Source organism: Narcine bancroftii, chromosome 1, assembly GCF_036971445.1.
Source record: "Narcine bancroftii isolate sNarBan1 chromosome 1, sNarBan1.hap1, whole genome shotgun sequence".
NCBI classification, from domain to species: Eukaryota; Metazoa; Chordata; class Chondrichthyes; order Torpediniformes; family Narcinidae; genus Narcine; species Narcine bancroftii.
In genome coordinates this window covers 48,655,354-48,671,212 of record NC_091469.1, presented here as the reverse complement: position 1 = coordinate 48,671,212, position 15,859 = coordinate 48,655,354, and the positions used below count along the sequence as shown (strand labels likewise).

Below are 15,859 nucleotides of genomic sequence, written 5' to 3'. Positions count from 1 at the left end.
GCAGTCATCACTGCCCTTCTTCATTCTTCTGAAACCTACTTTGCAAAGGCCCAGTGAGCTACTACAAATGCTGTCTATAAAATCCCCCAAATCCCCTGGCAGGATAAGTGAACCAACATTAGTATCCTCTCAGTGAACAACATTTCCAGCATAAGAGTTCCTAATTATATTCAGTCTGTTACAACAAGTAAGCCCCATTATTTGAATTCTGAAAACCAGATGTGACAGAGTATTTACAGGTCGTTTGGGAGGAATTGTTAGAGCAGCTTGCACACACACATTTCAAAACACAGAGTATTTGCAGGACTGCTGCAGAATGCTTTTTGTAGGAGGCAACAAAGTATCAACAGCAGCTTGCCTGGGAACATGTGATCTTTGCAGGCAGAGGAGAACTGTTTTGCTCTCAGAGAGGGAGAGTGTGAAACAGAGAGAGAGGAGACAGAAAACATTTCCAAAAGGACAAAGCTGGCAAACTTTGCTGTCTGGTCGAAGGTGAAGTCTGGCAGTGTGAAAGGTGACCTGAAAGAAAGAGGATCATCTGGAGAACCCTGAAGGGGGCAAGTTTTGTCAGCAAGACTGTTTGAGAAGGAATCAGTTGCAGATGTCCTGGAAAAGGAATCTCTTTCTCTGAAAACCAGCAAGAGCCCTCCTGAATGGTAACCTTTTGCCTATTAAGCACCAAAGACTGGTGAACTTTGTTAATGCTAACTTCTGTGCACAGAACAAGAATTACAGGCAACCAGCGAGATTGGACTGAGATCAAAGAACTTCTAATCTTAAATTTACATTACACACACCTGTGCTTAATGTTGGGGGGGAGGGGGGGAATTGAGTAGTTAGGTAGGTTAGTTAAGTAGGTTAAGTAATAAGTTAAAGTTTAATTCTGTTTTCTTGTTCAATTATAATTTAAAACTACTTTTGTTTAAGTGACCCTGTGTTGTAGTGCATATCTATTGCTGCTGGTTTCTGGGGTCCTCGGGACTCTGTAACACTCCTATTAACATTCACTCTATTCCAAGTTTATCATCACAACAACTTCTAATGGATAGAGAAAGACATACTTTCAGTCTCCTTGAAAATGTGTAACATCCCTATCTAACTTGTGACTTTTTAGAACAGAGAAGAAACAATCAGAATAGTATTGACAACCCTGAATCCCTTCATGAGGAACTCCAACCTAAAGTATAAAGATTGGAAAGAGTCCACCAGTTCTCAAATTCCCAATACACCTGCCTTGTCAAGTACCTCCTGCCCCACATATGGCAGGACTTAAATGCTCCATTATCCACCTGACATCACAAGGAAATGAAGCAAGCCAACCTAAACCCTGATAAGCAAATCTGAATAATTTCCCCTACATAGAAATATCATTGTGCAACCCATAGCCCTGCATAAGATAACATTATATTTGAATTAACTAATCTCTAGTAGTATTTTAAAATATGAAGCATAAATATACCTGGTTGATGTACAACTTTATTCACTTCCCGAGTCTCTTCCTCCTCATCTTCCAGAAAGAATCCTCCTCCTGTATCTACAACTTTGGAGGCAGGCCTTGCAATGATGCTACCTGTCAGTGAAAAACAAATATATTATTTCAGACTAAATATTGCAAGTTGTAATGAACAATGAATTCATGAATGCAGATCAATCTTAGTAACAGCTGCAATATTCCTGAATGGCAAGTTTTCTTTCGCTTTGTCTCAATTCTGTATTATGAGCAGCAGAGCTAAAACTGACCTGCTGAGACAAGAGACTACATTTCTGGGAATGGCACAGTAAACCTTTCTTAACCTGGAAGGCATGGGACTGGGACTATGGTGATGCTTAACTGGAAAGTTTTCCAAACTAATGGATATTATTCTAACTAACATTCCAATCCTTCATTTTACTTATTATTTTTGAGTGTTGTATAGTAGCATCAATTTTCCATAAACCCAGCAAGTTTCAAGGGAGCATAGATAAAAGGCTCTAGTGAGTTTTTAAGAATCCACAGAAAATAGGACCAGGAAAGTTTCAAGGAGTACATGTGTTAAAGTGAGCTTGGGAATTAGCACTCAGACAGATGTAGAAACATCAGGATTTCTGCACAATTAGATAGTGGGTTATCACAGTACTTACTTGCAGCTACAGGATTGTAAGGCCTGCTTGCCAGCCTGGCTTGCCTCAGAAGCAGGGCTCTCTGCCGATTTCGCTCAATCTTGGCCAACACATTGGGAGGCAAGTGTGTTTTTTGCTCCGTCTTTGCTTTTCGTTCCCCAACTGCGGAGGATGATGATCCATCTTTCCCCTCCAAATCCATACCAGGAAATAGCTTTATTTTGGCCTTGAGTACCGTAACCAGCTGTAAACAATATTTTAATGCAGAGAAGTTAGATGATTGCAAAATCAAGGACAACAGATAAATTGGCAGGTCAGACAGGAGGGGATTGGACTGTCGATATTTTGGGTAGAAACGCCACTTCAGGACTGAGGAAAGATAAGCAGTGTTAAAAATAGGGGAGTTATTAGTGAACAGGAGTTGGACTGGGGAGGGATGAAAGCTGACAGACAGAAACAGCCTGGTGGGGGAACAGGAAAGCTAGAGTTGGGAGGCAGAGGCGAAAATTTGCAAAGTGGTGTGAGAGGTGAAAATGGGATACAAAGTTCACCAGTCTTTGGTGCTTAATAGGCAAAAGGTTACCATTCAGGAGGGTTCTTGCTGGTTTTCAGAGAGAGAGATTCCTTTTCCAGGACATCTGCAACTGATTCCTTCTCAAACAGTCTTGCTGACAAAACTTGCCCCCTTCAGGGTTCTCCGGATGAAGGAGACAGCTGTTGATGAAGGAGATTGCTGGAATCGTAGAAGTGAGGGATGAACGCCAGATGGTAACAGTGGGGAAGGGGATTGGTGTGTGGGTGGAGAAGGGGGAAAATAACTGGATAACAGAGGGCTTGGGGCATTGGATGGAATGGTATGAGTGAAAGACCGTGGAGGATGAAACTGACTGTGCAATTACTTGAAATTGGAGAATTCAATGTTCACGGCTAAGTATTGTGATCTACTCAAGCAGAATTCAAGGTGGTGTTCTTCATATTTGCATTTGGGCTTGCCCTGGCAATGGAGGACACTCTCTGAAATGATGGTATGGGAGACTGATGTTTGTGGTGGGTTCATGGTCCAGTGGTTGGTATAAGGAGGTATCTGAAGCTATCATCTACTCTGCAAAAGATGCCAGTCCAGCTGGCAACAACAGTACCGGGTGTGTCGATTAAGTTAAGATTAGTAGAGAGTGGAGAGCTGCACATTCAAAGGGGTCCGTTGGAGTGGAAGAGGACTGTGGAGAAGTTGAGGTAGTTGATTTCACAACAATTGAAGTAAAAAGATCAAGAAAGGGTAAAAAGCTGGAATGTTGTGTCCAAGAGGAGAAGATGGGAGAAATGGTCTCATCAGTGGGACACAAATATTCGAGAGGTGTAAAGGCAAGAAGAACTTGACATCATGGTGGGCCCAGAACTCACTGAAATGTGGGCATAGAAATAAAAGATAAGACCACTCAGCTTCGGAGGGGAAGGTTGGAGAGAAGTTTGGAGGATGGTGAAGAGATGGAACTAGAGCCAAGCAGGGCTCAGTTGAGCAAAACAGGAGGGAAGGTTCAGGTGGGTAGAGCTCAGTGGAGAGAGGGGAAGGGTTGAGGGTTGTTTATGGATTGGGGATGGGAAAGAGACCTGATGGGGATGGGAAAGCATGATGGGATTAGGAGCATCTTGTTGGATTTACTGCAAAGATTATTGGTAAATAACCTGATCATTTAATTGGCAAGCAAAATGCATGGAAACAAGCTGACACTGTGCTTGTATTAACAGTTCAGAATCAGAGCAGCAGGAAGAGAAAGAGGGATGCTATGGCTTTTTTCACCAAGGACAGAAAAAAATCAAAACATTCAACAGAAAATACAGATTAGGGAGGAGTAATTTATCTCAACAAATACAACGGCAAATTTATCAGGATTCCTGGCAGAATTTTTTTTTTAAATTCAGATTATACTGTTTTGTTCAATTTACTGTGGCAGTCATGTCCATCTTCATCTGCTTCATAATTTTACTCATCCCATCACAAGGTTAGAAGTGAGAATGTTAGATGATGATTGTACTACATCTTATTTCATTTGTATCTCCTCAGCAAATAGAGCAGTCTACATCTGGGCAAAGTACAACCTGCACAACAATGAGTCTGGACCTGCCAAGTGGAAGTAACCATCTCCAATAAGAGAGTCTGAATACCTACATCTGACATTCAATGACATTATTACCTCCAAGTCCCCTACTATCAACCAGAAACTCGAGTGGGCAATCCACTTAAATACTAAGGTTCCATGAGCAGGTTAAAGGCTAGGGATCTAGTGGAAAGTGATTCACCTCCTGATACACAAAATAATTTACATCACGTCTGTCATGTAATGGAACATTCTTCACTGAACTGATTAGAGAAAGCCAGCATGGATATGTTGGGGGCATTGCAACATACTAAGTTGACAGGTTTCCTGATGAAGTTCTGGCAAGAAGCCATTACAAGCCCACAGAGACCCACAGTTATCTTGAATATGTTTCCCACCCCATTTCCAGTAAGGACTTGATTCCACTTTCCCAGTTTATCTGGGTCCATCCTATCTCTCATGGCAAAACTTTCCACACTTTCAACTCTTGTTTTCCTCAACCTTTTTAATTTAAAAAAAAAATTAGACAAACAGGCCCTATTGGCTCACGAGCCCATGCCGTCTAATTGCACCCAGTTGATCTACAACCCCCGATATGTTTTGAAGGGTGGGAGGAAACTGGAGACTCGGAGGAAACTCACGCAGCCACAGGGAAAATGTACAAACTCCTTACAGACAGCATAGGATTTGAATCCCAGTCGTGATAGTTGTCATTGTAATAGCATTGCGCTGCTACGCCAACCATGCCATATTGTGGCTGAGAGCCACAGCAGACCTTTGCCAAGGTGCCATCCTCTATATTCTGTCCTTTTGCTCTCTCACTGCTCCCCATCTAGCCAATTCCAAACAAATATATTAAGAGTAAAAGGATAGTATGGGACAAAATTGGTGTCTATGTGTGGAGCCTCATGAGATGGGGGAGATCTTAAATTGTTTTTTTTTTGCATCAGTATTTACTCAGGAAACTGGCATAGTGTATAAGGAAGGAAGGGAAGTGGTAGTAGTTGCATGGAACATAGAGATTAAAGAGGAGGAGGTGCTTGCTCCCTTACAGCGATTAAAGGTAGATGAATCCCCGGGGTGTGATATCATATTCTCTTAGACCTTGAGGGAGGCTACAGTAGAAATTGCAGGGGCCCTGACAGAAATATTTAAAATGTCTTTAGCCACGGGTGAGGTGCTGGAGGATTGGGGGGTAGCTCATGTTGTTTAAAAAAGGTTTAAAAGTAAACAAAGAAATTACAGGCCAGAGAGCCTGATATCAGTAGTAGGTAAATTATTGGAAGGAATTCTGAGAGATCGGATATACAAGTATTTGGACAGCCAAGGACTGATTAAAGATAGTCAGCATGGCTTTGTGCATGGTAGGTCATTTTTAACAACTCTTATAGAGTTTTTTGAGATGGTTACCAATAAAGTAGATGAAGGAAAACCTGTGGATGTTGTCTACATGGACTTTAGTAAGGCCTTTGACAAGGACCCTCATGAGAGGGTCCAGAAGGTTCAGGCACTAGGTATCCATGGAGAAGTTGTAAACTGGATTTGATGTTTGCCATATGGGAGAAGACAAGAGAATGGTAGTGGATGATTGCTTCTCAAACGAAGGCCCGTGATTAGTGGTGTGTCTCAGGGTTCGGCGCTGGGACCATTGTTGTTTGTTGTCTATATCATTGATCTGGAAAATAATGTGGTAAATTGGATCAGCAAGTTTGCTGATGACACTAAGGTTGGAGGTGTTGTGGACAGCAAGGAATGCTTTTGTAGCTTGCAGAGGGATCTGGACCATCTGGAAAAATGGCCAGAAAATGGCAGATGGATTTTAATGCAGACAAATGTGAGGCGTTGCATGTGGAAGGAAAAACCGAGGTAGGACATATACAGTAAATGGGAGGGTACTGAGGAGTGTGGAGGAACAAAGGGATCTGGGAATACAGACACATAATTCCCTGAAAGTGGTGTCACAGGTAGACAGGGTTGTAAAGAAAGTTCTTGGCATCTTGGCCTTCATAAATTAAAGTAGTGAGTATAGGAGTTGGGATGTTATGGTGAGGTTATATAAGACATTGGGGAGGCCTAATTTGGAGCATTGTGTGCAATTCTGGTCGCCAAACTACAGGAAGGATATCAGTAAGATTGAAAGAGTGCAGAGATTTACTAGGATGTGGCCAGGTCTTCAGGAGTTGAGTTACAGGGAAATAGTAAACAGCTTAGGACCTTATTCCTTGGTGCATAGAAGAATGAGGGGAAATCTGATAGGGGTTTACAAATGATGAGGGGTATAGACAGATTAAATCTGAGTAGGCTCTTTCCACTTGGATTAGGAGAGATAAATACATGAGGACATGGCTTTAGGGTGAAAGGGGAAAGTTTTAGGGGGAACATTAGGGGGAATTTCTTCACTCAGAGAGTGGTTGGAGTGTTTAATGAGCTGCCATCTGACATGGTAAATGGGGCTCACTGTTAAGTGTTAAGAATAAATTGGACATATACTTAGATGGGAAATGTTTGGAGGGTTATGGAATGGGTGCAGGTCAGTGGGACTAGTAGAATGATGTTCCAGTGCAGACTAGAAGGGCCAAATGGCCTGTTTTCTGTGCTGTCTATGGTTCCTTTTCTACCCCACATACAGCACATCTTCCTCCATAACTTCTGCAACCTTCAAGATGATCCCACCACGAGATACATTTTCTTCTCATCTCCTATTTCAATATCCCAAGGGACTACTTAATCAGAGATTCCCTGATTCACTCTTCCATCTCCACAACCATTCCCTCCTCACAGCACTTTACCATACAAGAAAATACTTTTTTAAGCATTTTCCTTTCCACCATTCAATGATTCAAACAGACTTCCCAGGTAAAGCAGCAATTCATTTGCACTACTTCCAATATAGATACAATATGGTACAAAAAGCAGTTTTTTCCCCTCTCCCTTCAGTTTCTGAATGGACAATGAACCACAGACACTGCCTTACTTTCTCTTCTTTTTGCACTAACTTGATTTTAAATGTAATTTTTTTGTAATATTTGCACCTGTAATACTGACACGAAACAACAAAACGTTGGTTATGTATTGTTATCTTTGCCGAGTTACTCCAGCATTGTTAATTTACTTCATCCACAATGTCTGCAGACTTTCACGTTTAACTTCTAATGAATTTTGTATATGTTCATGAAAATAAATTCTTATTCTGAACTCATAATTTGATCTCCTCTAATCATAGAAAACATACAGGTGACTGTTTTCCAATATGCCCTTGTTCAGTCAATAAGGTAATTTTAAGCTGACTGTTGCTTGTCTCATTAATTCTATATCCCACTCCTGCTCTGAAATTTTTGCCTTTGACCTTTGCAGTGTTCCACCAAAACCCAATGTAAGCGTCAGGAACACCAGCTCATCCTGGGTTTAGGCACATTGCTTCCTTTGGGACTCAATTTTGAATTCACTGATTCCAGAAAACCACTCTTCCCTGTTTCCATCAGAAAATAAATACTGATTATTCCTTGTAATATACATTACAACAGGTTTTATGAACATGTTTCATGTTTTATTAATGCCTCATAAGTCCAATTAACTGTTCAGTGCTGGTCACCTCATTGCAGGAAGGGTGTGGCAGCTTTGGAAAGGGTGCAGATTTCAATCGTTACCATTTCCCTTAACAAAGAAATTATTTAATGAACTAAAGAGAATAATAAGGAAATTTTTATAGAAAGGGGGGAAACCAGGGATAGCATTAGATAAATTAACAGAGATGTACAACCAAGGTGGTTTGCAGTTACCAAATTTTTTAAATTATTATAGAGCTGCACAATTAAGGTATTTATCAGATTTTTCTCAGACAAGGGAAAAACCAGATTGGACTAAGATAGAGCTAGATAAAATAGGGGAGAAGGTACCGGAACATATACTTTATAAGTGGGATGAAAAGCTGATACGATATAAAAGCTCATCAGTATTGCATCATTTACTCAATACATGGAAGAAGATTCACTTAGAAAGGAAAAAAAACAAATTACCAAATACCAAAATTCTTTTTTCTTTTTCTTTTCTTTGGCTTGGCTTCGCGGACGAAGATTTATGGAGGGGGTAAAAAGTCCACGTCAGCTGCAGGCTCGTTTGTGGCTGACAAGTCCGATGCGGGACAGGCAGACACGATTGCAGCGGTTGCAAGGGAAAATTGGTTGGTTGGGGTTGGGTGTTGGGTTTTTCCTCCTTTGCCTTTTGTCAGTGAGGTGGGCTCTGCGGTCTTCTTCAAAGGAGGTTGCAGCCCGCCAAACTGTCACAAAATCAGCTAATCCCTTTTACAATAGATAACCTTTCCTTTAGAGAATGGGAGAGAAAAGGAATTAAAAGAATAGAAAATTGTTTTTTTGGAAATAATTTATTAACATTTGAACAAATGAAGTGCAAATATGGAATAACTCATGGTACAATGTTTGCATACCATCAACTGAAAGCCTACTTAAAGGATAAATTGGGAAGCAGACTGAGATTACCAGAAGGAAGCAGCTTTGAATATGTGATTACAGACACAATGATAATAAAAAGATTTATAACGAACATGTACATCAAGCTGCAAGAGAAGGAAAATGATGAAATAAGCTATAAACCCAAACAAAAGTGGGAAAAAGATTTAAACATAAAGATAAAAAATGAAACACGGGAAAAGTTATCCTCTGGAACTATGAAGAATATAATAAACACAAGGTTACGCATGATACAATATAATTGGTTACACAGGTTACATATCACGCCCCAAAAGTTAAATAAATGGGATCCAACCTTATCAGATAGATGTTTTCGCTGTAAGAAGGAAATGGGAACAACAGTACATGCAATTTGGGCATGTGAGAAAGTGAAAAAGTTTTGGGAAGATCTAAATCAGGTATTAAATAAAATCACAAAAAACAACAAACCAAAAAATCCAGAGATCTTTCTTCTAAGTAATATAAGAAGTAAAGAATTAGGCCTCAAACTGGATGAAGTGCAAAAAATATTTATTATGACAGCCTTAGCTGTTGCAAAAAAATGTATAATGTCAACCTGGAAATCAGAAGAGAGCCTGATAATACAGCAATGGTACATGGAAATGAATAAATGTATTCCATTGGAAAAAATAACATATAATTAAAAAAATAAAGTCACATTATTTGAACAAATTTGGGACCTGTACATGGAACATAACAGAGAGGCCTTGCCTCAGACCTCCACCCCCTAAAATGATAAGAAGACAAAATGACTTGATCCAGTGTGTAAAAGTAGATGACATAATTTTCTTGTTTATTTTCATTGTGTGATGACATTGTTTACTGGTTTTATTGTATTGTGTATGTTGGAAGTTTAATGGGTTTGGAGGGGGGAGGGAAGGTAGGGGGGAAAAAAAGGGGAGAAAATGCTACTGTGTATATTTAAGAGGGAAATGTTTGTATGTATTTTCATTGATATGGTTTACAGTGTGGAAAAAAAAAGGAAAGGGTGCAGATAAGACTTACCAAATGGAAAATGTGTCTAATGAGCCAAGGTTAACAGAGCTCATGCTTTTCACTTTGGAGCAAAGAAGGATGAGAGATAACAATATAGATCTACAAGATCTACAAGATTTTTTTTTCTATGTTTTTCTATCTAAGATTATGAGAGGCATGGATAGGATGGACAGACACCACCCTTTTCCCAGGTCAACAGAAGCAAATACTAGAGGTCATCTGTGTAAGGTAAGGGGAGGAAAATTTAGGGGCGATGTCAGGAGTTAATTTTTTTTTACACCCATTCAGAGCCAGCTCTTCAGCGCTTGACGTCCTGCTTTGCGGAAACTGCCAAAATGTTTGGCCTGGAAGTCAGCCTGAAGAAAACTGAGGTCCTCCATCAGCCAGCTCCCCACCATGACTACCAGCCCCCCCACATCTCCATCGGGCACACAAAACTCAAAACGGTCAACCAGTTTACCTATCTCGGCTGCACCATTTCATCAGATGCAAGGATCGACAATGAGATAGACAACAGACTCGCCAAGGCAAATAGCGCCTTTGGAAGACTACACAAAAGAGTATGGAAAAACAACCAACTGAAAAACCTCACAAAGATAAGCGTATACAGAGCCGTTGTCATACCCACACTCCTGTTCGGCTCCGAATCATGGGTCCTCTACCGGCACAACCTACGGCTCCTAGAACGCTTCCACCAGCGATGTCTCCGCTCCATCCTCAACATCCATTGGAGCGCTCACACCCCTAACGTCGAGGTACTCGAGATGGCAGAGGTCGACAGCATCGAGTCCACGCTGCTGAAGATCCAGCTGCGCTGGATGGGTCACGTCTCCAGAATGGAGGACCATCGCCTTCCCAAGATCGTATTATATGGCGAGCTCTCCACTGGCCACCGTGACAGAGGTGCACCAAAGAAAATGTACAAGGACTGCCTAAAGAAATCTCTTGGTGCCTGCCACATTGACCACATCCAGTGGGCTGATAACGCCTCAAACCGTGCATCTTGGCGCCTCACAGTTTGGCGGGCAGCAGCCTCCTTTGAAGAAGACCGCAGAACCCACCTCACTGACAAAAGGCAAAGGAGGAAAAACCCAACACCCAACCCCAACCAACCAATTTTCCCTTGCAACCGCTGCAATCGTGTCTGCCTGTCCCGCATCGGACTGGTCAGCCACAAACGAGCCTGCAGCTGACGTGGACTTTTTACCCCCTCCATAAATCTTCGTCCGCGAAGCCAAGCCAAAGAAAGAAACACCTAGAGTAATGGATGCCTGGAATGCATTGCCAGGGTGGTGGTGAGGGCTGGTACAATGAGTATGAGGTAGAGGAGGTTTAGGTTGCTTAGTAGGTTTATATAGGCCAGCATAATATTGTGGGCCTGTACTGTACTGTTTTATTTTTTTGTAATTTAAAAAAAAAAATTTTTGATTTTACAGACTCATGCTTTATGAACAACACCTTCCCTCCCCTCCAACCCTCCGCCCTCCCCAAATTAACAAAAATAAACATACATAAATTACTGAGAATAATAATACAATAACAAATCAAAAATAAAAGACAGCAGAAAAAAGATTTGGTGGGAGGTGAGGGGTGCCGACCAGGCCTCAAAGTTACTTCTTCAATCTTGGCATTCCGGGACTGGTGCCAGCCTACAATCCACTGTTCTTTTTAAAGAAAGGCATTGGGAAGGTTAATCACACTCACGTTCCAATGTACCACAAGTCTGAATGTATTGTACAGGTACTTCCTCCTCAGATTATAGCTGATTTTCTCCATAGGATACAGCTCTGCAACTCTGTGTTCTATCGTGCAGTGCTCAGCTGAGAGTCAGATTTCCAGGTAACTGCTAAATTTCCTGGCCAAATTGAAATTGGTTTTGGACAGTCTCAGACTCACTTCTATAACCCCCAACAGGAACAATGCTGGGGGCGTGGCAAGATGGCGTAAGGATCAGACGTGCCTTCCAGTCCTCTCCTGACTCTTTGTTAATGTTTTGTCTATAAGTGCCCGTTAAAACTTTTTAAAAATTTAGAAATAGTTAGAGGTGTTGAATTAGTTTCTAATGGTACAATTGCTGAAAAGAAGCAAAAGAAAACGGCAACAGATCGTTAAGAAATTGCATTTTCCGAAGTTATCTGAGCCTACCTGTTTACAAGAAGCCAGGACTCAGCGTGGAATGGATCCAGGAAGAGAGGTATAAGACTCGGCAACGGAGCTCCGCTCTTTGTCGGCAGGGCTCTTTGGAACAAAGGGCTGGCCAGGCGCGTGCGCGTGAATTAACGCCCGCTGTGAGCGCTGTCAGTGAGTCTTTGACAGCTAGAACAGCTGGGACGCTGCTGGCTGAAGACCCGACCTCGAAGACACTTACCGATTGATGTAGCGGTGGCGCTGCGAAATGAACCTCCAGTAATGAAGACTTCAACAGACATCGATGTAATGAAGGCATTTGATATAATATGGGTTAAGGATAACCCTGCTCACCAGCCTCCAGATACTGTTGAGGAGGTTGTGGCAGGGGTTTCCACACGCAGTCATACTATAAGAAAAGCAGTTAAGCCAAAGGAAATAGAAGACCCTTTGGCTATACAGAAACAGCAAGATCCTACTGTACCTGAATCTATTCCAGTAGATATGCTTATTAAGAATCTTGAATTTAAGTTATCCTCTACAATAAAAGAAATAGGTAAGGTTTTAGTTCAGGTTAATACAAAGCTTAATACTTTGGTGGACATTAATACTCAACAGATGGTTGATTATGGAGCTTTTAAGCTTGAAACGAGTGAAAGACTTGATGGTTGTGACCAAGGCCTAGTCGAGGTACGGGATCAAATACAAGATGTAAATAAAACAATTGAAATTTTACAAATTCAGAATAAAAATTTGGCGAAAAAGGTTGATTATTTGGAGAATCAATCTAGACGGAATAATATAAAAATTGTTGGTTTGCCAGAAGATATGGAAGGATCAGATCCAAGAAAATTATTTACTGAATGGATTCCACAAGTGTTTGGACACGATAAGTTTCCGGAAGGCTTAATATTGGAACGTGCTCATAGAGCTTTGAGAAGAAATCCAAGACCTGTTTTGGTTCGTTGTTTAAATTATTGTGATAGAGAGACAATCTTGCGTGTGGCTATAAGAAATGCACAACAAAGAGGATCTCCCTTGATGGTTCAGAATAATCGTGTTTTTTTTTATCCGGATTTGAGTCAAGAAGTTATGTCTCAACGACGTGAAATTTAACCCTGTGAAAGAAGTGCTGTGGAAAAAAGGATGGCTATCAACCAAAATTTTTTGATAATCCTAAGGAAGCTATGGACTTTGCTCAATTATTGCCAATTACGCAATTTCAGGAAAGATGTAGTCCACCACGGTCTCCAAAGAAAGTGGAGACGCAAGATGGGAACCGAATTCCAAGAAGAAATGGAAGCAATGGTGGTTGGAGTGACAAAGTTGATTAAAAAAAATATTTTTTTCTGAGAAGATTTTAGATAATGATGATAGTTTAATGTGAAACAGGAGTTGGGAGAGGGAGCTGGGTGGGCATCATTTTCCAGAAGTCATCAGCTACGTGTGAGTTATCTCACACCCAATATTTTGTGGGAGTTACCGCATTGAGCGGTTGAGACAGGAGGAGGTGGTTGTAACCTCCTACCTGTTTTTTTTAAATCAATTTTTGGATTAAGGAGTGGTTTTTTTTATTATTATCTTTTAATTTTTTTTGTAGTTTTAGGAGGGGATAAGGGAGGGGGTGTTTTTCTTTTTTTTTCTCTCTTTTTTCCTCGCTCCTCTTTTTTTGTGTGTTATTATAAGAAATGTCTAAACTTAAGTTTGCCTCTCTTAATGTTCAGGGTTTAAATAATCGTATTAAGCGTAAGAGTATACTTGCTTACTTAAAAAAATTGGAAGTTGATGTGGCTTTTTTGCAGGAAACTCATTAAACAGATAAGGAACATTTGAAACTTAAATGTGAATGGGTTGGACAAGTTTTCTAGTCTTCATTTAATTCAAAGGCGAAAGGAGTGGCAATTCTGGTGCATAAGAATTTATCATTTCAGTTACAAAATGAAGAGAAAAATGGAAGAAGATTATTAAAACTGAATTGTACAATTTTTAATGAGGCTTGGATTTTGCTTGATGTTTATGCTCCAAATGTTTTTGTTTTTTTTAAATTTTTTATTTTTCACACCATAAATCACATTAGCCATGATATACACTTTTTCATTTTCACACATATACAGTGACTTTTTCTCCCCCCCCTCCCTCCTCCCAGGCCACCCCCCCACCCCCCCCCCCTCTCATCCATTTTAGGTATACAATCTAGGCTGCATTAAACCAGTCAGACAATGTTGTCATTCAACAAAAAAACACCAGAAATTCTACTGAGTCCATTCTTTTCTTTCCTTCTCCCTCCATCAACTTAGGTAATGTTTGTCCCCGGTAGGTTTTCGCTATTGTATTTAATGTAAGGCTCCCATATTTGTTCGAATATTTCAATATTATTTCTTAAACTAATAATAACAATAATAATAATAACAATTACAGCACGGAAACAGGCCATTAGGCCCTTCTAGTCCGCACCGAACCAAACACCCCTTTCTAATCCCACCTCCCTGCACAATGCCCATAACCCTCCATCTTCCTCTCATCCATATACCTGTCCAACCTTTTCTTAAATAATACAATTGACTCCGCCGCCACTATTTCTCCCGGAAGATCATTCCACACAGCTACCACTCTCTGAGTAAAGAAGTTCCCCCTCATGTTACCTCTAAACCTCTGCCCCTTAATTCTTAACTCATGTCCTCTTGTTTTAATCTTTCCTCCTCTTAACGGAAATAGTCTATCCACATCCACTCTGTCTATCCCTTTCATAATCTTAAATACTTCTATCAAATCCCCTCTCAACCTTCTACGCTCCAAAGAATAAAGACCCAATCTGTCCAATCTCTCCCCATACTCCAGATGCTTAAACCCAGGCAACATTCTGGTAAACCTTCTCTGCACTCTCTCCACTCTGTTTATATCCTTCCTATAATTAGGCGACCAGAACTGCACACAGAACTCCAAATTAGGCCGCACCAACGTCTTATACAATCTCAACATCACCTCCCAACTCCTATATTCCATGCAATGATTGATAAAGGCCAGCATACTAAAATCCTTCTTCACCACCCTATTCACGTGAGTTTCTACCTTCAGGGAACGATGTACCGTCACTCCTAAATCTTTCTGCTCTTCTGTATTCCTCAATGCTCTCCCATTTACCACATATGTCCTATTCTGATTCTTCTTACCAAAATGAAGCACCTCACACTTATCAGCATTAAATTCCATCTGCCATTTTTCAGCCCACTTTTCTAAGCAGCCCAAATCCCTCTGCAATCCTAGAAAACCTTCTTCATTATCCACTATTCCACCTATCTTAGTATCGTCTGCATATTTACTAATCCAATTCACCACCCCATCATCTAGATCATTAATGTATATAACGAACAACAATGGGCCCAATACAGATCCTTGAGGCACACCACTGGTCACCGGCCTCCAACCTGACAGACAATTATCCACTACCACTCTCTGGCCTCTCCCTTTCAACCAATGTTCAATCCATTTGACTATCTCAAAATTTATACCTAAAGACTGCACCTTCCTAACTAACCTTCCATGTGGTACCTTATCGAAGGCCTTACTGAAGTCCATATGTTATTTTTTCTAATGGAATACATTTATTCATTTCTATATACCATTGTTGTATTTTCAAATTATCTTCCAATTTCCAGGTTGACATAATACATTTTTTTGCTACGGCTAGGGCTATCTTAACAAATCTTTTTTGTGCATCCTCCAAATCAATTCCAAATTCTTTGTTTTTTATGTTACTTAGGAGAAAGATCTCTGGATTCTTTGGTATATTGTTTTCTGTTATTTTATTTAATATCTGATTGAGATCATCACAAAATTTTTCTACTCTCTCACATGTCCAGATTGCATGAATTGTTGTTCCCATTTCTTTTTTACATCGAAAACATCTATCAGATACTGTTGGGTCCCATTTATTTAACTTTTGCGGTGTAATGTATAGTCTGTGTAACCAATTATATTGTATCATACGTAGCATCGTATTTATTGTATTTCTCATCGTTCCGGAGCATAACTTCTCCCATGTTTCCTTTTTTA

At 40.5% G+C, this 15,859-nt stretch overlaps 1 protein-coding gene across 10 annotated transcripts in view; it reads right to left on the bottom strand.

The window, feature by feature from the left end:
• xpa (xeroderma pigmentosum, complementation group A) overlaps positions 1 to 15,859 on the bottom strand; it is a 47,364-nt gene that overhangs the window by 17,656 nt on the left and 13,849 nt on the right. For 6 of the 10 annotated variants that reach the window (XM_069926354.1, XM_069926380.1, XM_069926346.1 and 3 more), the window contains 2 exons: positions 2,122 to 2,344; positions 1,460 to 1,570 (listed from right to left, as the gene is read on the bottom strand). In XM_069926354.1, coding sequence (XP_069782455.1) covers positions 1,460 to 1,570; positions 2,122 to 2,302 — 292 coding nt within the window. In that variant the 5' untranslated portion in view covers positions 2,303 to 2,344. Of the gene's footprint in view, positions 1 to 1,459; positions 1,571 to 2,121; positions 2,345 to 2,683; positions 2,815 to 8,212; positions 8,517 to 15,859 lie in introns of all 10 variants that reach the window. The other 4 variants (XM_069926328.1, XM_069926319.1, XM_069926390.1 and 1 more) reach the window with 3 other exon arrangements.